Here is a 21,342-nt window from a genome sequence, read left to right as displayed (position 1 = left end):
CCTTTGACGTAGAGTTATTTCTAGTCTGTTGATGTTTCAGCTTTTTGGGTTATCATTGTCATTTCATTATGTTGATGAGGATTCCAGCAGGACCACTGCTGAGCAAAACTGCATCTTCTGCTCTTCTTTATTCATCAAGTTGTGAGATGCGGAGACCAATGCCAAGGTTATCAAGTCAGGCCAAGTCAAGTCAAATTCATTTAGAGAGCACATTTAAAACAACAGAAGTTGACCAAAGGGATATGCAGTTTCCATAAATACCCAATAAATATATAGATAAATACACCCAAATATAAAAATACATTATTAAAAAGTTTAAAAAGCTAACGCAAAAAGATAGTGTGTCCTCCATCATGCTTTGGACAAAGACATGTTGTTTTCTTGATTTCCCCCTCTGCGCCACAGTTTAAAATTCCAAGTCAAACAATTCCGATGTGATTAAAGTGCACATTGCAGACTTTCATTTAAGGGGATTTGCACACATTTCGGTCACATGACACTTGTTCTACATTGTCCCCCCATTTCAGGGCACACAGCAATGGCAGGCCTATTAAAGCTGTTGTCATATTTAGTCCTTTGTTGCGTATCCCTCACATGCAATGACTGCTTGAAATCTGCGATTCGCAGATATCACCAGGTGCTGAGGGTCTTCTCTGGTGTTGCTCTGCCAAGACTCTAATGCAGCCATCTTCAGCTCCTGCTTGTTTCTAGGGGGATTGTCCCCTTAGGTTTTCTATTCCGCATATGGAAGGCCTGCTCAGTTGGATTGAAATAGGGTGACTGACTTGGCCATTCAAGAATTTTCCATTTTTTAGCTTTGCTAAACTCCTGTGTTGCCTCAACACTGCATTTGAGGTCATTATCTTGCTGTAGGATGAAGCATCGCCCAATGAGTTTGGAGGCATTGACTGGAACTTGAGCAGATCAGATGTTTCTCTACACCTCAGAATTAATTGTGCCACTGACGTCAGCAGTTCCATCATCAATGAAGAGAAGTGTGCAGGACTTGTGACAGGCATACATGCCCAAGCCAGAACACCCCCAGCACCGCCATATCTACCAGATGAGGTGGTCTGCTGTGGCAGTTCCTTTGCAGCTCCACACTTTGCTCTTGCCATCACTCTGATGAGGTTCATCTTTGTCTTATCAGTCCTCAAGACCTTTTCCCAGAATTCTGAGGACTCTTTGAAGTATTTTTTCACAAACTGTAATCTGGCCAACTAGTGGCTGACTAGTGTTTTGAATCTTGCAGTCTGGCCTCAATATTTCAGTTCATGAAGTCTTCTGCTGATAGACATCTCTGACACACACACCTCGGCCCCCTGAAGACTGTCAGACAGGCGTTTGGGGCTTTTTCTTTACCATAGTGATGATTCTTCTCTCATCAGTAGTGGAGGTCTTCCTTGGCCTAGCAGTCCCTTTGTGATTACTGAGCCCACCAGTGTGTTCTTTCTTCTTCATGATATTCCAGACAGTTGATTTAGGTCATCCTAAGGTGTTACTGATGTCTCTAATGATTTTGTTCTTGTTCTTCAGCCTCATAATGGCTTCTTTGACTTTCATTGGCACAGCTCTTGTTCTCATGTTGTACAATGGCAACTACAGACTCCAAAGGGTAGAAGTGAGTCGAGGTGTCTTATGAAGCCATGAAACCCACCTGAGGAATATCAGCCACTTGTGATGCCAATTGTCACAAACATGTGCCCTGAAATGGGGGGATTGTGTAGAACAAGTGTTGTGGGACTGAATGGTCTGCAAATCCATTCAAAGGAAAGTCTGCAGTGTGCACTTTAGTCACCTCAGAATTGTCTGATTTGTAATTTTAAACTGTAGAGCAACGGGGTAAATCAAGGAAAAAAGACATCTTCTTCCCAAACATTATGGAGAGCACTGTAGGTTTTCATACTGTGTATTAAATAAATGTGACCAAACTTGGTGCTAACCCAATTAAAAGGGTAGACTTTTCCAGGCTTAGGGACATCCCCCTCTGAGTGTAAGTCCAGATCTCAGCACAACCAGTAAGTTAAGGTCAGAGGACCAAAGTGATCGTGAAGGAGAGTAAGATAAGAGGGGGCTAGACCGTTCAGAGACTTTATAACAAACACTGACATTTTAAACTCAGTCCTGTAGTGAACTAGAAGCCAGTGAAGTGAAGCTGAAGTTGGTGTGATGTGATTCTGTTTTCGTGTGCCTGTTACACACCTGGCCGCAGTGTTCTGGACTAGTTGAAGATGAACAAGTCATGACTGGTTAACTCCGGTGTATAGTGAGTTGTAGTAGTCAAGCCAAGAAGAGACAAAAGTGTGAATTAGCTTTTGAAAATCATCTGCAGAAAGAAAAGGTTTGACTTTAGCTAACATACTGAGATGACAGATTTAACAATGGAGTTAATCTGTTGGTGGAATTTGATGGCGTTATCACAAATCACAGCAAGATTTTTTGCGAAGTGTTTACAGCAGGTGGTCAGAGGGCTAAGGTTACTTGCAGGGGTAAAGGTAGGATAAGAAGATCCAAAACATGCAATCTCTGTTTTTTTTTTGTCATTTAGACTTAGAAGATTTAGTGACATCCATATGTTAATGTCTTTCAGGAACTCCACTGACAATTTAAGAGAATTTGTTCTGCTTTGCTTCAGTGGAAGAAACAGTATATCTGTGTATCATCTGCATATCAGTGAAAAGAAATGTTACGTATTTTAAAAAATAGATCCTATAGGCACCTTGCACAGTGAAAAAAAGAATAGGCCCAAGCATAGATCCTTGAGGGAACCCACATGTGAGGGAGCTGAGGAAGAGGAGAAATTGCCCAGGCAAATGAAAAAATTCTTTCTGTTATGCATAACCTGAACCATTCCAAAACAGTTCTGCTCAAGACGAACAATAGGGATGTCATGATCAACTGTACCAAAAGCAACAAGCCGGCAGTATCCCCCGAGTCACTTTATTAATAAGGGATCATTTAGAACCCCCAAAAAAGTTCTGACTCTGTACTGTGAACCAGAGGGAAATACTTAAAAAATGCCATGTTCATTCAAAAAGATCTGCAGTTTGTAGAAAGCCAACCTTGAACAACGAACCATAGTGAGATTTCTTCGAAAGCAGAGGGAGTGACACCTGCTAAAATTCACAGAAGGATGTTGGACTGTGCAGATCAGTAAGCTGTTTGGGTACCCATCTTGTGAAAACGTTATGTTACCCCAGGTCATCTTGCTTTATGGCATGTGAAGATCTAACGCTGATACGCAAATGTGCAACAACACCAGACAACGCAATCCATAGATCTCCTTTGATGAAGGCATTCACCATGTCGATGTGAGCTTGTGTGCACGATAGCGGTTGACCAGACTGAGCTTCATCAATTACACTTGTTCTTCCCCATTTATATCTTCCCACCCGTTCATAATCTTTTCGTTAAGCCATGCTGTTATCAATTCCGTACTGAGCCAACATCGATGAATTTCAGCAGGTTTATGACTTGGGGTACATAAAGTTTGTGCAAGATGGGTACCCAATACAGCTTACTGATCTGCGCGAGCCAACATCCTTCCGTGAATTTCATCATTTGACACTCTGTCTGCCCAAAGAAATCTCACTATGCTGCGTTGTTCATCGATGGTACAGTTCCTTAGCGGAGGGTCCATGGTCATTTCACCTTGGCTTTAGCAAGACTAACGTGTGTGTTTGAACTCCCCATAAGCCATTGCAAATGTGTTTGTATTGCATAAGCTTATCCACTGTGGTATCATGCAATTTTCAAATTGCCTTTACTTTTTGATTTAGCCTCGTACTTATCGATTATAAATGTGTGTCAGTCTGTGCATAAGTGGGTCCTGCAATGGAGTGGCACCACGTCAAGACTGGTTCCTATATTGCACCACCTCATGATCCTAAGAATGTTTTTTTATTGAATATATCTAATTTTCTTTTGTCCTTTTTTTCCCAGGCGTTCTGGAGTGGCCTTTTTGGACCAAGCTTGTCGTTGTAGCCATTGGATTTACAGGGGGGCTCGTCTTCATGTACGTCCAGTGCAAAGTTTACGTTCAGCTGTGGAGGCGGCTCAAGGCATACAACCGAGTGATCTTTGTGCAAAACTGCCCAGACACGACCAAAAAGGCAGAAGAAAAGATCCCTTCCAGCAATCAGAGCAACAGCACCAGAGACTCTGTGGCAGTCCCGATATCACAGACAGAAACGAATTGCCATAGGCCAGGAGGCGGGGTGGTGCCTGAGGTGGCACCGGTCTGACAGGAGAATCATCTGGACATTGGTTTTGGTTTCCTTTGTATCAGCGACCAATGATTTTTTTTGTGGAAGAGTATTTTTCACAAACACTACAGTTTGGAAGAGTGACTCTAAAACTTTGTTTCAAACGTGAACATGAGAAGACTTTGTGAAAGGACGCCAGAGAAAGATGGGCTGTGATCCGTTTCCAGAGCAGAGCTCTTATAATTCATCAAGGACAGTGTTAATCGCTATGATTTATTCCTTCACAAACATATTTGTCTTGTCTTATTTGTACACTTCCAAAAGGCAGACACCTCTAGCTCTGTCGGTCACCCAAAATGCAGCATTTTCAGTAATTTAATTCCATTTCTCTTTTCATTTTCTAAGCCTTACATCCTGGTGAAGGATATGGAGGTATTAAACAAAGCAGGGAGGTACAAGCTCCTAGTTTCCACAGGAGATTCCAAGGGGTTCCCAGAACAGTTGTGAAGTGATATCCTTCTATCAAGTTCTGGTCCTTCCCGGTGGATCCTACCCTTCATTTTCCCAAAGGATGGCACTATATTCTCCACCTCCACTGGGTCTCCATCCATTTCCTAACCTGCTTGTACAATCCAAGGAGATGGAGAGATATTGTCTTTGGATACGTCAACCAAAATAACCTAGAAAGATGGGATATGGGATGACACCAACGTACCTAGAGATGTGGGGAGAATCTGCCAGCTCCATTAAGACAATTGCAGGGCATGGAATTTGAGGTCTTTGGGAGCTGTGAGACACGGGAACAATATCGTAGCCAGCGAGGTTTATCAGTGGTCGATTGTGGGTAGTTGAAACTGTCATGTGAATTAATTATTTGCGACACCACGTGTTATAAATTATAACATATCACTCTGAGACTCATTTAACTCACGAAATTCAGGAAATTAGTGGGAGCCTGGGGCCTATGCTGGCCGTAACAGACGCAAGGCAAGGACAAGCCCAGTCACAGCCACAAGGGTCCAATTTAGAATCACCAAAAGGTGTCATGGACACGTGTCCTGGATGTGTGAGGAAAAAGAGAGTATGGTAGCTAGAAAATTACCATTTATGAGGCAAACATGTGAGTCAAAGTGCTACCATTGTTATGAAGTATGCTCAAAAAAAAAACATGTGTAAGTAACGTGCAATCCTTCATGACTGTGTTGGGCAACTGAAAAATGAATGAAGTGGAATTTCACGAGTGTCGAGAGTTCTTAAAGAAAAGACGAACATTGTTCACCCAACCAAACCTGTGTATTTATGCACAGTATTAGAAGGCCCTTATGAACACAACAGAAGTACACATTCACTTACTGTATATTTTGTTCATTACTGATAACTGGTTACACTGGGTCACTCGTGCTTTGTCACATGAATCTTATAGTATTCTTCATGCTGAATTCAAATATCTAATCACATGTTCTGCATCACACGAGCTTTTTAAATGACACACAGTGGGTAGCAGATGCCTCCACAACTCCCTTTAGAGCCCCCTTATCAGACTTCCACAAAATTTCACTTTTGCTTTGTCACATGAATCAATGTAGGCGAGTCTAAAAGTATTCTGCATGCTGAATTCAAATATCTAATCAGATGTTCTGCATCATGCAAGGATTTTAAGTGACACGAAGGGGCATAGCAGATACCCCCAAGGCCCCCATGAGGGTGCCATCAGCAGGAAATTATCAATGATTTCTCAGAATCCCATTAGTGCATTTTTTTATGAGTAATAGTTATGATTAGAGTTGATGGGCGAAATTTGCCAAAGCGTTTTTCACAGCAAATATTCCAGGTTTGCCGGTGATCTTGTTTCCTAAATATTTTCTGGAAAATTCGCTGTTTGGCCAGAGTGACACCAACCATGCACAGACCTTTCATGCTTGCCTACTGTATGAATGTTAGTGACTTGGCTGTCATTGGGTCACAAGCATATGAGTAACAAAAAAATAAATACCAATCCAGTTACAGAGAGCACTGAAACCCCCCTATCTCCCCCCAAACTGCTTGACATTGCCATGTGATATTTTTCTTCGTCTCTAACTGTACTTGTTTCATCAAGGGGAAACCCTGCTCATCCACTTGTGGCCATTTCAACAACCATCTGCCCCCCCTGAACCATCTCCCTTTCAATTGCAGCATGTGGGAGGTCAGTGAACTTAAAAGGATACAAAATGGCTTCCAAACTTGCAAAATACTGCTGGATTTCCATCTTGGATGCATTTAAAAAACAATAAACTTGACACATTTTCATTTGAGGGTTACATTAGCTGACCATAATGTGAATATTAGGAGTACTGCCACCAGATATACAACTCTGATTCTTGTGCGTTGGCAGCACAGCGCTGCATGGCTAATTATGCAAGCAAATTAGCCATGTGTGCAGCTGCCATCCCAAAGAAGTCTTAACCTGCTTAGTCCTGACCAGGAATACGGGGGCCTGCTGGAGTCTATCCCAGCTGGCATAGGGCACAAGGTAGGAACAAACACTAGACAGGATGCCAGTCGATTGTAGGGCAAACACACACCAAACACATACACATTAAACACACATTAGGGCCAATTTAGTATGTAGTGACATCCCAATCCATCATGGCTGATACAAAGCATCATGGGGCTCTAGGAAAAAAAAAATTTGTGACTAAGCCAGCCACACAGTGAATTATCAAAAAAAAATATTCAGTGAACACGGTCACCAAGGAATGAATGAAAATAACGCTTTGAAAATTTTTCACCGATCAACCTTGTGACTTGAGTAATTTACTAAAAGGATACATTTGGTATTTTTCACAAACATGGTATGTATGCCTTTGGCCTGCAAAGTTGTGTCCTGAATTTTAGCATTTTCTGTCAGTTTTAAATAATGCATAGCCAGCCAGCTCCAGCATTTTATGATGACCATCAATTGCACATTGGGATCCAACAGAAAATAAAATCATAAAATCTTACCGAATGCGCCCATTATTCGAGTCAAGGTGGTTGTCGAGTATTGATCCACATCTTGCGATTACACACACATCATAGAACAGTTTATACTGTACATGTGTAAGACAAGAAAACAAACAAAGAAGGAACTCCTGCCCGTATATTGCAATACAAGCATTTCTTAAGCAAAGTAACTCCAGAGCCGTTTCTGGGTCAGTGTCCAAAACAGAACAGAGTGCTGAGGGAAGGTGGTTGGCTTTTATAGGTGGAGGAGAGGAAGAGGCGGGTCCATAAGGGGTCTAACCAGAAGTGAGGTCAGTAGGAGGGCGTGGTGAAGAAGGGAATGCAGGAACTGGTCATGGTTTAGGTGGGCTACTGTTCTCTGTATAAGAGGGAGAAGAGACACTTTATCAACCCCTGATTTTGTATCTTGCCCTTGGTTAAGCCCTTAGCCCACCTCCCAAGCACACGCATGTGACATGTGTTACTTCTGAAGAAAAAAAAAACTACCAAAATTATGACAGTCAGCCATTCTAAAAGAAGGGCCACTGTGCGCGCTACCTCAGGGCTTGTCTTCTTCGTCAATAACCATTCAGGCCCTGGTGTGCAGTTTCCTCTCGAAAGACCAATTCACAGTAAACTCTTTGTGCCACGTGGTTGGCTTTGTTTTAATTTGCTTCCGTATTTATGTGAGAGCTCGCTTAAGCCAATAGAAAACGCATCCTTACAGTGAGAAAAATAGGACCAGGAATTTGAGATTTGTGTGGCTCTTTGTCATTTTCTAACCCACATTATCATTATTTGCTCAAAAGCTACGAGTGACAGAAAATTTACGAATACATTTCTGAAATCAGCATGAAAAAGGAACCTTTGAAACACCCTTGCTCTGTGACAAGTGATATTAGTTCCTGGTGACACAATGATAATAATGAACCGATGGAGGGTCCCGACATTTCGGATTTGTCTTTAGTTCACACCTCAGTGTGGCCTGGACTGACAAGTTCCCCTGAGGAGCTGTACGTCACCCCAATTCCTAAAGGTCTCTCTTTGTGATGGCACATCACAGCCTTTCTAAATGTTGAGGAGCACTCGGCTTGCCTCTCCCCGGACTCCATTTCTTTGTTTCCATGTGAGTGTAACAGCAGGGGAGTGCTGGTCTGATCGTCCCACTTACGGTAAAGGTTAACTGCCGCTGCACACATCAATAAATTCTTAGTCGTCCATTGTACCACAGGGAGCGGCTGGAGTTTCAGAACGCTTTAGTGTAACAATAAAGTTGATGGGCACAAGTGGGCCAATTCGGTTTTAGTGGTTTGAGAGCACACATTATTTTTTATTATTATTACATATGTAGGCCTAATTTTTTTTTACAGCCTCACCAGGTCAAACTGTTCTTTGACTTTCTTTCTTAACTCTTTACAGCAAAACATGAAGGTGTGAAGTGAAGTTACATGTAAAAAAGCAAAAAGGTGCAATAAAGTGAATGTGCAAGCAATCAGAGAATTCATTTATTCTGATGCTCCTCGGTCAAGCATTCAGCTTACGGGAGGTCTTGGAATTGTTTTGGGAGTCCTGCTGCTAAAAACCGCATTCTAGTGAACTTCCTAAAATTGTTTGAGCAGAAAACTTTTTTCTAGGAAGTTCAGCTCACACTTTGTCTAGCAAAATACAGAAAACGGCAGAGAACTATTAAGAACTATCCATCCATCCTCTACCACTTATGCAGGTCTAGGTCACAGTCTAAGCAAAGACACCCAAGCATTCCTTCTCCTCCCCACCACCTCTTGCAATTCATCCGGAGGAATACCGAGGTGATCCCAGGCCAGTCGGGAGATCTCATCTGGGTCTGCCCCGAGGTCTCCTCTTGGCTGGACAGGATGAAGTCCAGGAGGCAACCTAACCAGATACCTGACCTGGACCACCACAACTGTCTGCTGTCAATGCGGAAGAGCAGCAGGTCGGATTTGAAGCTCCTCCTGAATGTTTGCGCTCCTCACCCAGCCTCTGTTTCCTCAGTCACAACCCACAACTTGTGACCATAAGCAGTGGCGGTTTGTAAGGCGGGGTGCTGGTAACATTTAAAAAACTCTACTGACGTGAATTAGATCATGCGAAATAATCCTGAAATAAATGTATTTATATGCATAACGGGCCTGGTGTCAGCACATGTCAACATCCATTAAAAATCTGTTCCAACTTGTACTTGTTTAATTTCTGTATGAATCCCTATAACTCCGGAGTGAAGGACGGTGGCCGGATGAGAGTGTATGTCATACGTTTCAGACTGGATTTGTCCTGTGGGTCTGGTACTGGACAAGCCAAAATGGATACTGACATGATGACGAAGACCACAAGAGCAGGAAAGTACATCTTCTACAAGTCAGTGATGGCCAGTGTAGTGTTCTGGGATGGTAACATCACTTCAAGAGTGGCCCACCGAATCAACAAGCTAATTAAAAGAGCTCAGTTATGGGACTCACTCTCGGACACCCTGGAGGTAGAAAAGGAGGAAAGAATTTAAAAAACCTGAGTGCCATTATGAACAGTGCTGCACATCCTCTATCTGACATACTAACACTTTGGACTTTCAGCCATCGAATTATTTAGCAGAAGTGTGTCAGGAAATGCTACAGGAGTCCTTTATACCAACAGCAATACATTTGCATAGTGTCTCACTGGGACTGGGAGAGCCGAGTCAGAAGTTTTCTTTTGTTTTAGTCATTCTGGTGTGTGTTCAGACCGGAGTTTCTGTGTGTGTCGGTGTGTTTACTTATTTATTTATTGAATGTGTTTCTGTGAAAAGCCAACTGTCCCCTTGGGGACAAGTAAAGTTCGATCAATCTCAACTCCACACAGTAAGTGGCTGGCCTGGGAGCTGAACTCTGAACCCCAGAGCTTTGATGCAGCAGTGTGAACTGCCATGCCTGCACATACCCTCATGTTGTAGAGGGTGACAAGCCCACCGTGTCCCTTGATCCTTTCTCCTAAGACTCCCTTTGAAGTGTTAGACCCCCCCCCCCATATTCTGTATTTACATTCAGATTCATCTCCATCATATCTGTCCAGTCAGATTTTGCTCTGCCTCTACTACTGTTTTCCATTGTGACTGATTGACTGATGGTACATTTATACTACCAGGTCCATGTTTTGACTGCAGTTGGTGAAGAAATTTGATTTATTTTATATCATAGTTTACGTGTGACTTATGTGTTTCTTAGGTCAGACAGAGCAGAGGCCTCAACATGGACCCTCGAGGGACCCCATTTTTTAACATATCATAATTCCCTTTCAGGACAAATGGATGGCTATTGCACTGTTTGGCGTCAATGGACTCACATTTTCCACATTAAACTCCTCACCGTCCAACTGTCCCTGTCCCTGGTCCTGTCACACTTTCCTGGTTCCATCTTCCTCTTGTCTGGTGTCTTCCTCGTCTTAACATCTCCTTTTCCTCCTAAGACACCCCTGTTATTTTCCTTTCATTTCCAATTTGCCAAACCCTAAGGTGTCATCCTACGACACAACGTATGAGGTCCCAGTGTACCACTCTGCCATACATTTTCAGCCAGTGCAGAGTTGATCGCCTGAATGCAAATTGAAGGAGAAAGTCAGATTTGCATGTAGAAAATGCTCTGCAATTCAAATCCATTTATCTTGGCCCAGACCTTCTTGGAAGGTAATCTATTTCAATAAAAAAGCACAAACACAGACAGAAAACTTCAGAACGCAATTCTTTTAGCTACAATGCATCAACATTAAGTGTCCATCAAGTACATAAGGCAGAAGGAATTGTCCGTTTCAGGTTACATCCATCATTTCTAATTTATTTTGTCTTATTTGTGCCTCAATAATAGAAAGCCTTGCAATTTACACACAGAGAACTGGCTTTCTGCTGCTTTTTCTAAGAACCTACTGAAAAAACAATAAGCAAGCCAGATCATCACAGATATTGATAGATTGTCTACGTGTTTATTTACCATAAATTAGAGATAAATTACAGATGGATGAGCTGTCAAAGAAAACACTTCGTCAAAAAATGGAAATAACCGAGACCCCCCTCGTCTCAAGTGATGACGCACTGTTGTAATGAGTTGAACTCAATAAACTGACATGGGCCGATCGCTGCCGCTCACCTTCACAGTAAGGAGGCTGATAAAAGGACAGGCCAAGATCACTCCCTGGGGCGCCCACCATACACCCCCTATTTGAAATAATCAGCTCTAAAAAACAAGTAAATATATACAGTATATGGAAAAAAAACACAGTTATAAGGTAATTTCAGTGAGCAGGGAGACAAATATTATACCAAAAAAGAACGACAAGAAGAAGGAAAACAACAACGATCCCTTTCCTCACCCCCAACACACAATAACCTCCTATACATGCAAATAAAATATTTATAGTAAATAACAGCCCCCTACCCCCCATCTGAAGTTCACACACTAGTGCAGAGTTCAAGTCGACGGTTTATAAAGGGCGAGTGAATTGTAGATGCCGGCCGACCCAAAAAAGTTGAAATCTTAAATGTAAAATGATTCACAGTCAGTACTGCACCATTGAAGAAAAAAAAAAAAAACTTCAGGAGCTCACCCGGGTCTGCCAGTCCTAACGGAATGCAAGATTCACATTTCTGGAGACGATCGCTGACTTTTAGGTAGCTGCAGAACCTTTTTCCATGAGATACTGATCAGTTAGGTAGGTTTTCCACCATCTCTTTCCCTCATTGGCTGTTCTCCCTGTGCTTTTGAAAACGGCGCAATTTATGCAGATTCCATCTGAAAAAAAAAAAAGACAGATGTCTCGCCTTTAGGGGTGCCGCTGTCAATCACCTTAGTATTCCTACACAGGAGGTAGGGGCCATCTTAATGCTGACATAAGCTGACCAGGCAGACAGCAGAAAGCACATTATATATGTTATGTGGCTGATAGATAGATAGATAGATAGATAGATAGATAGATAGATAGATAGATAGATAGATAGATAGATAGATAGATAGATAGATAGATAGATAGATAGATAGATAGATAGATAGATAGATAGATAGATAGATAGATAGATAGATAGATAGACATTTTGCTGAGCCTTCATGATGTTTAGTGTGATTAATCTTGACAGTCACAATCCTAAAGATGCATCTGAGACAGAAATGAAACTCGAAGCTTTACTGTGCTTTGAGCGTTCAAGCCCTCATTTGCAAGAATCAAGAAACAGAAAACGGCAATCGCTAGATAGCAGCTGAGAGAAGGAGGACTGTTCCTTGTTTTCTACTCAAAAAAAACTTTTAAAAATTCCCAAAACTGTTTTTAGTGAGTCTGGAATTTTGTAGTTGAAAAATCACCAGCAAAATGAAATCTGGGGAAAGCTTTTTTTTAAATATATCCTTTATTAATCTCTAAGGTGAAATTGCCCTTTCACGTGACCTTTGGAGGTCAAAACGCAGGGTCACCTTCTAATGGCACCCCTGTTTTGGGAAGCTTCACGTGAATCAAAACTTCCCTGTTTTCGCTCATCACTATTTACATGTGTCACTAGATGTCAGCTCATCTGCAGTGCATACATGAGTGTAAACAAGTTAGTCACACATAAAGTATGATGGAAAACAAATCACATTTCTTCACCAACTCCAAACAAAACATCAAGACCTGGTGGTATAAATGTTCCATCAGTCAATCAGTCACAACTGAAACAGTAATAGAGGCAGAGCAAACATGAGAAAGACTGGAAAAGGGTTAGATAACAGAAGCAAAAGATCTTACCATGAAAGAAAAAGACACAGAATCAAGGAAGGATAGGGAGGATGAAAGATCTCATCCACGGTGTTCAACATGACACCAAAATTACTTGATCACAGCAATGGCAAGAACTTGTCCACAGTGGTAACAAAAGAACAATGAGGCCTCTGGACAAAACCATGAACCAAATTACTTCCATTTAAGGTCCAGTCTGTGATCAAAAATCTTGTAATTCATTGATGTACCTTAAGAAAGAGAAATTCTCTGTAAGCAGTTGGTGGAGCCAAAACTGGGATAAGAATTAAAAACAAAGTGGTATGACTGGACAACCTCCTCTGAAGGAGACAGGAAAGAGAGATGAGTGGAGAAGAGAGTACAAGTTTGGAAGTGAGACTCAAAGCCTCTTAGGGTAGTAAGTGATGGCAGAACTCAAGAGACAGAGGGAGGAGATGGTAGTGGGAGATGAAGAGATCATAAGGTCGAGATTGGGAGGTATTCAGAGACCCTCAAATCTCAGTTTTTTGCAACTGTTAAAACTATTCTGACATTTTCTACTTCAAGATGCTAGCAATGAGGAGAAAAGAACACATCACAGTGATGAGACGAGATCCTTCGCCACATCAGGCTTTTTTGGTTAGACGATAGCTAACTTGTTCCATTATCTTATTCTGATGTTTTGTAAAAGTTGTCAAGATTTCTATTTTCACTTCCTGAGAGGGTACGAGAGTGGGCAAAAGAAGAGAATCTAAAGAAGAACGTGATGGATAGAATCAAATTCTGACAGGTATCTAAATGGACCTAAATGGAGTCATCTTGTTTGTGGTGCCATTGCACAGTAAGTTGATCTGAATGAATAGATGCCAAGGAAAAGAAGTTAAATCATGACAAAGATAAAACGAAATGAGAATGGATTTGGCGTCATCATGGACTCCTAGTTTACATTCTAAATTGCTTACAGATAGATACAGATACTATTGTGTTTGTCTTTGTAGGCCAATAAAAAAGAAGCAAGGAGGTTAGTGTGGTGCCTTTTGTGAACAGTTTTCATAATAACATCATTGGAGGAATTGGGTGGGGAGGATTGGTGAGCTTTGTTGGGTTACACGGTCTGTTCTCATCAAAGCTTTTCTAATGTTCTAATGATTTGTAGTCTTGGCTCCCATATACACCAGAGTGTGCACCTGATAGAAACGTTCAGGCCCCACAATGACTGTTCAGGCCCAATTCCTGTACACAGCACACTTTAAATACTAGTTGGACCTTTGCCACATTTAGAAGTACTCTGATGATAGAGCTATTGTGGTGTGTATAAGGAATGGGCAGGAAGGGGAATTCGGGGATCTGATTGGGGCTTTCAGTGACTGGAGCAGTAAGAACGGCCTGCTTCTGAACACAGTGAAGACCAAGGAGATGATTGTGGATTTCCACAGGACTAAGTTCCCCCTGCATACTGTTAACATATGAGGGGAGGGCATTGAGGTGGTGCAGACTTATAAATATCTAGATGTCCACACTGATGACAGACTGGACTGGTCTGTGAACACAGATGTCCTCCACAGGATGGTGCACAGCAGGCTGCTTTTTCCTCAGAAGACTCAGAGCATTCAGCATATGTAGTGAAATGCTGTCTCTATTCTATCACAGTGTTGTTGCCAGCATCCTCCCCTTTACTGACGTGTGTTGGGGAAGCTGGGCATGCTGGTGAAGATGGCTGGATCAGTGTTAGGGAGAAATGTGGACTCATTGGAAATGGTGGTGGAAAGGTGAATGGAGAAGAAGGTACAGGCCATTCTTGGCAGTACCTGGTACGCTCTCCATAACATTTTGGTGGGTCAGAGAAGTAAAAACGCAGCAATCATCTTCTCTCACTGAGCTGCAGAACAGAACTCTTCAGAAGAGCATCTGTTTCTACTACAGTGAGATTTTATAAATCTGTTGTCAACACAAGTGATTCATGAGCTGATCACCACTCTGTCTTCTGACACTGTTAACAAATGACCCATTTCATCCATCCATCCATTTTCCAACCCGCTGAATCTGAACACAGGGTCACGGGGGTCTGCTGGAGCCAATCCCAGCCAACACAGGGCACAAGGCAGGGAACCAATCCCGGGCAGGGTGCCAACCCACCACAGGACACACACAAACACACCCACACACCAAGCACACACTAGGGCCAATTTGGAATCACCAATCCACCTAACCTGCATGTCTTTGGACTGTGGGAGGAAACCAGAGCACCCGGAGGAAACCCACGCAGACACGGGGAGAACATGCAAACTCATTTCTTTCTTTCTTTCTTTCTTTCTTTCTTTCTTTCTTTCTTTCTTTGTTCTCCTTGCTTTTGTAATAATTTTTAACAATTTTTACTGATGTGTTTGAACTAGTGAACAGCTATTATATAGTGCCTTTCACATATCTATCTATCTATCTATCTATCTATCTATCTATCTATCTATCTATCTATCTATCTATCTATCTATCTATCTATCTATCTATCTATCTATCTATCTATCTATCTCACATCCATTTATTCTGTGGTGTATACTGGTTGGCTTATACAACTCATGAGTGCCCAGAGGCTGAACCACTTTATCAGGGGTGTGAATTAAGAAATAAAGAACATAGATTTTAGTTCATATTGAAAAGATAAAATAATTTTTAGTGATTAGCTTATCCTCTATGCCATGATTCAACATTTTCTAAGTGAGTCTTGTCCTTTGTGTGGAGAAATAAGTATGTAGATGAGATGACAAGAAGTAGGTGAATGGGCCTTTCCTAGAGACACTTGAAAGGTCTTCAGCAGCCATAATCTCATTCTAGTACCGACTTCACAGAGTAGGGTATGTTGTATATTTAACACAGTTAAAGCAAAACAAAATAACCAATTCGCAGCCTGTGTTTTTTTTGATAAGATATGAGAAACACTGATAATCTGTTATGCAACATAGATTTAAGCCAAATGTGAATTTTTACATTTTAGAACTTTAAATTCATTATCATCATCATGTTTTACTTTACTTTTCTCAGGTTTTAGGGAACAACATCATTGGCATTATTTGATCTGTATTCTTAAACAATGCTGAATACTGAAGTAATTTTAAAAGGATTTCACTGTTAAAAGGTATAGTGGATGCATTCAATCCTTAGACCTAAATAATAGAAAAGATTTGTAAATGTGATGTGGACAAATTTGTTGGTACCCCTCCACAAGAAAAGAAGAACCCGTAAGTTAAAAATGACAAAAGTAATTGGCACCCGTTGTTGTTTAATGTGTATTTACCAAAAATCACTTTGCTCTATAGTTTTGATTCAACAGAATATTTCAAATAATAACACTTATGAAAATGATGTGAACAAAAATGATGAGACCCTTAACCTAATATTTTGTTGCACAACATTTAAGAGTTTGTGATCGCTACAAACAAGTGATTCCTGAAGCTTTCTATGGGACATCTGTGCTTGTCAACAGGTAGCTTGGCCCACTCTTTGTGAGCAAACTGCCCCAGCTGTGTCCGTTTCTAAACAGGCCTTCTCCAGAGTGCATGTTTCAGTTCTTTCCATAGATGTGAAATCTGGGCTCACAGAAGGCCACACCAGAGTAGTAAAATTCTTGGGTGCTTTTTGCTGTGTGTTTTGGCTCATCGTCCTGTTGGAGGATGCAACTGAGACAGAGCTTTCTGACACTGGGCAGTCTATTTTGCTCCAGAATGTCTGCCATTTTGAGATTTCATTGTTCTCTGCACAGCCTCAAGGCACCCCATACCAGACACAGCAAAGCAACCTCTAAACGTAACCGAGCCTCCTCCATGTTTCACAGTAGGTATGATGCTCTTTCTTTGAAAGCTTCGTATTTCTCATTTGTGAACATAGAGCTGATGTGACTTGCCATTAAGTTTCAGTTTTGTCTCTCATCTGTCCATAGGACATTCTCCCAGAAACACTGAGGCTTCTCAATGTGCATTTTAGCATATTCCAGTCCAGCTTTTTGATGTTTTTCTTTCAACAGTGAAGTCCTCCTGGGGTTTATTCCATTGAGCCCACTGTCCTAAATTTCTAATAGATTGAGCAAGCAAATGCTGGCTGGCCTACAATGAATGAACTACAATAAAGATTATCTGTGCAAAATTTTACTTCAGGCTAGATTACAATAACTTAACCTATGCTGATATACGAGTTACTAACCCAAGTTCATGTAAAACAGAAAATAAATGTGCATCCCAAACTTTTCAACTGTCTTTCCAGCTTCTAAGGAGAACAGAACCTTGCCCAGTAATTTAATGTCTGCATTTAAAAGGGAGATCAGTCTTTATGATTCACTATCTATCTATCTATCTATCTATCTATCTATCTATCTATCTATCTATCTATCTATCTATCTATCTATCTATCTATCTATCTATCTATCTATCTATCTATCTTACTCTGTTCTATGTGTAATATTTTACATTATTAGCAATAGTGCAATATTCATATCATTGGTAATTCATTGTGCAACACACACATGATCAGTAATATTCCTTGCTTAGCAATACAGCAATATTACCTATTAATTAGTGTTTTTTATATTCTTTTTATTTAGCAGTTTTATATGTAGTACTTTATACTTACTGTATAAAGGAATAATTGTTTTTCTTTTCATTTTATCTTCTTCTGAAGTAGTAGTTCTGCAGTTTTGTTATACATAGCATAATGACAATAAAGGCTTCTAATTCTATCTATCTATCTATCTATCTATCTATCTATCTATCTATCTATCTATCTATCTATCTATCTATCTATCTATCTATCTAGCTGTCTCTTTTTCACTTTAAAAATGACATTTATGGCAATCATTTACAGGATTTTTGCATCAAATTCGGACAGGTAAGTAAGTAAATGGACCTAAATGGAGGCATCTTCCAAGGAGACTCTCTTAGCCTACTCTGGTTCTGTCTCACTCTCAATCTGTTATCAAACAGATTAAACAACAAACAATATGGATACAAAGTCAAAAACCAATACACCCCATTGCATCTATTTATACGGAAGACATAAATATATATGCAGGCACAAATAAACAATTAGAGTAGTTACCAGAAATAATTAAAACCTATTCACAAGACAAACATATGGAGTTTAGACTGGTCAAATGTAAAACAATTCCTTAAAGGTGGGTTTATTCCCAAAAAAGGCATCCAAACTGAGGCCATGGAAAATAGTAAAGTATACAAATACCTTGGGTTCAAGGACAAACTTGGGTCCCTACACAAAACAAATTAAGTATACTCTTACACAAAAATATACAGGAGAAAATATGGTAAAATGACACCTTTTATTGGCAGCTAAGGCTAAGGCCACTTCATCAGGCAAGGTGTAACCTGAGGTGTCATTTCACCCTACTTTCTCCTGTATCAATCTATTGCTAACACGGTACAACACTCTACTGCTATGGATATACAAAAATATACATTACGTTTTTGACAAATACTCAAAACACATCTCTATACCCGCCACACAACTAAGGCCATCCAAACCTACGCCATACCAATACTAGCATATTGCTTCAGCGTTACACATTGGTCACAATGATCTGTCTATTTTCCTGTTTATCTATCTGTAGTGCATTTACTCACATTGCCATTAGTTTGTATTCAACCATCATCCATACAGACTCTTTATTTGAGTCTACCACAATTGCTTAAACTGGATTTAAGGCAAAAAATCTTGGTAAAATAGAGTAAATTCTGGGGGTTCATGTGCATTAAAAAAGGAACACACAGGATGTGCTGTACGTTTTTCACAAATACTCAAAACACATCTCCATGCCCACCACACAACTAAAGCCATCAAAACATACGCCATACCAGTACTCGTATATTGCTTTGGAGTTGTACGCTGGTCACAAACAGACTTACATCAGCTCCAATGAAAAACATGAACACTACTAAGATATCACTAACAACGGCACCTCAAAACAGTCATAGAGCAACTCACTCTTCCACCATATGCTGAAGGATGAAGGGGCCTCAGATTTAATGAATTTAAACAATACACAGATTAATTATTTAAGGAAATTCATCCACACAAAAAAGCATACGTCAATAATATGCAAACTACACACCACTTAACCTTCATACCACAGACAACATCACAGAGGACATAATAACCATGCGGTTGAAACAAAAGGAGGCCAGAAAATGTTGCATGGCAGACAACCCCATGAACCTGATAAGCCTGGTGTGGATAAAATTGCGTCAAATAGCTGGCTAAGCTGTGATGATATGTTTGGCGAAATGGAAGGGCATATCCTAGCCATACAAGATCAGGTGTTTAACATGAGAAACTGCACAAAATCAATCCTTAAGGACGCTAACATTACAGACAGTACATGCAGGGGTTGCCATAAGGAACAAGAGACATCCAACATGTCACATAAGGCTGTAAACTACTGACACAGACAGACGACATGCACAGACACAGACACAGACAGCATAGACATCAAGAACTGGCACTAGAGCACACACTAGCAGACACATACAAGTCACAGTAGAAGTACAGAAATGTCACACATAAACTACACAGGGACAGAACTATACTGGCAGACAAAACTATCCACCATAACAGACACTGGTAGACAAACTAAATCCGACTACGTATATTATTGTACCAAACTTATTTTCTTCTTTTTCTTTTGGCTGCTCCCATTAGGAGTCACCACAGCGGATCATCCTTTTCCATATCTTCCTGTCCTCTACATCTTCCTCTGTTACCCCCATCACCTGCATGTCCTCTCTCACCACATCCATAAACCTTCTCTTAGGCCTTCCTCTTTTCCTCTTACCTGGCAGTTCTATCTTTAACATCCTTTTCCCAGTATACCCAGCAAATTTCCTCTGCACATGTCCAAACCAACAAAATCTCGCCTCTCAGACTTTGTCTACCAAGCTGACCCTCTAATGTCATCATTTCTAATCCTATCCTTCCTTGTCACACACAATACAAATCTTAACATCTTTAACTCTGCCACCTCCACCTCTGTCTCCTGTTTTTTGGTCAGTGCCATCATTTAACAAAGCTGGTCTCACTGCCATCCTGTAGACCTTCCCTTTCACTCTTGCTGATAACCACCTGTCACAAATTATTCCTGATGCTCTTCTCCACCCATTCCACCCTGCCTGCACTCTCTTTTTCACTTCTCTTCCACAATCCCCATTACTCTGTACTGTTGATCCCAAGTATTTAAACTCATCCACTTTCACCAACTCTACTCCCTGCATCCTCACCATTCCTCTGACCTCCCTCTCATTTACACACCTGTATTCTGTCTTGTTCCTACTGACCTTCATTCCTCTCCTCTCCAGAGCATATCTCCATCTCTCCAGGGTCTCCTCAACCTACTCCCTACTCTCACTACAGAATACAATGTCAACAGCAAACATCATAGTCCATGGGGACTCCTGTCTAATCTCATCTGTCAGCCTGACCATCACCATTGCAAATAAGAAAGGGCTCAGATCGGATCCCTGATGTAATCCCACCTCCACGTTGAATGCATCTGTCATTCCTATCACAGACCTCACAACTGTCACACTTCCCTCATACATATCCTGTACAACTCTTATATACTTCTCTGCCACTCCCGACAACTCCTCTCAAGGCACCCTGTCATATGCTTTCTCCAGGTCCACAAAGACACAATGCAACTCCTTCTGGCCTTCTCTATACTTCTCCATCAACATCCTGTGGTGCTCTTTCTTGCCATGAAACCATACTGCTTCTTAACCTAGCTTCCACTACTCATTCCCATAACCTCATGCTGTGGCTCATCAATTTTATCCTCCTGTGGTCACTGCAGTCCTGTACATCCCCCTTATTCTTAAAAATCAGCACCAGTACACTTCTTCTCCACTCCTCAGGCATACTCTCACTTTTCAAGATTCCATTAAACAATCTGGTTAAAAACTCCACTGCCATCTCTCCTAAACACCTACATGCTTCCACAGGTATGTCATCTGAACCAATGGCCTTTCCATTCTTCCTCCACATCACAGCAGTCCTGACTTCCTCCTTGCTAACCTGTTGCACTTCCTGATTCACTACCTCCACAACATTCAACCTCTTCTATCTCTCGTTCTCTTCATTAATCAGCCTCTCGAAGTACTCTATCTGCTCAACACACCCTCCTGGTTTGTGAGTACGTTTCTATCATTATCCTTTATCACCCTAACCTGCTGCACATCTATCCCAGCTTGGTCCCTCTGTCTAGCCAATCAGTACAGGTCCTTTTCCCTCTTCTTAGTGTCCAATCTCTAATACAACTCATCATATGCCTTTTCTTTAGTCTTTGCCACCTCTCTTTTCACCTTGCACCTTATCTCCTTGTACTCTTGTGTACTTTCTGCATCTCTCTCTGACTATCCCACTTCTTCCATGCCATCCTCTTCCTCTGGATACTCTAATG

General features: G+C 41.1%; 1 protein-coding gene across 3 annotated transcripts in view; it reads left to right on the top strand.

Moving 5' to 3' along the window:
• The window catches only part of marchf1 (membrane-associated ring finger (C3HC4) 1), a 447,051-nt gene extending 438,390 nt beyond the window's left edge, over window positions 1-8,661 (top strand). For all 3 annotated transcript variants that reach the window (XM_051929799.1, XM_028805007.2, XM_051929800.1), the window contains one exon: window positions 3,943-8,661. In XM_051929799.1, coding sequence (XP_051785759.1) covers window positions 3,943-4,244 — 302 coding nt within the window. In that variant the 3' untranslated portion in view covers window positions 4,245-8,661. The remainder of the gene's footprint in view (window positions 1-3,942) is intronic.
• The last annotated feature ends 12,681 nt before the right edge of the window (window positions 8,662-21,342 follow it).

This window comes from Erpetoichthys calabaricus, chromosome 7 (genome assembly GCF_900747795.2).
Source record: "Erpetoichthys calabaricus chromosome 7, fErpCal1.3, whole genome shotgun sequence".
Taxonomy (NCBI): Eukaryota; Metazoa; Chordata; class Cladistia; order Polypteriformes; family Polypteridae; genus Erpetoichthys; species Erpetoichthys calabaricus.
Note: the sequence above shows the minus strand (reverse complement) of the source record. Positions and strands in the feature narration are given on the sequence as shown.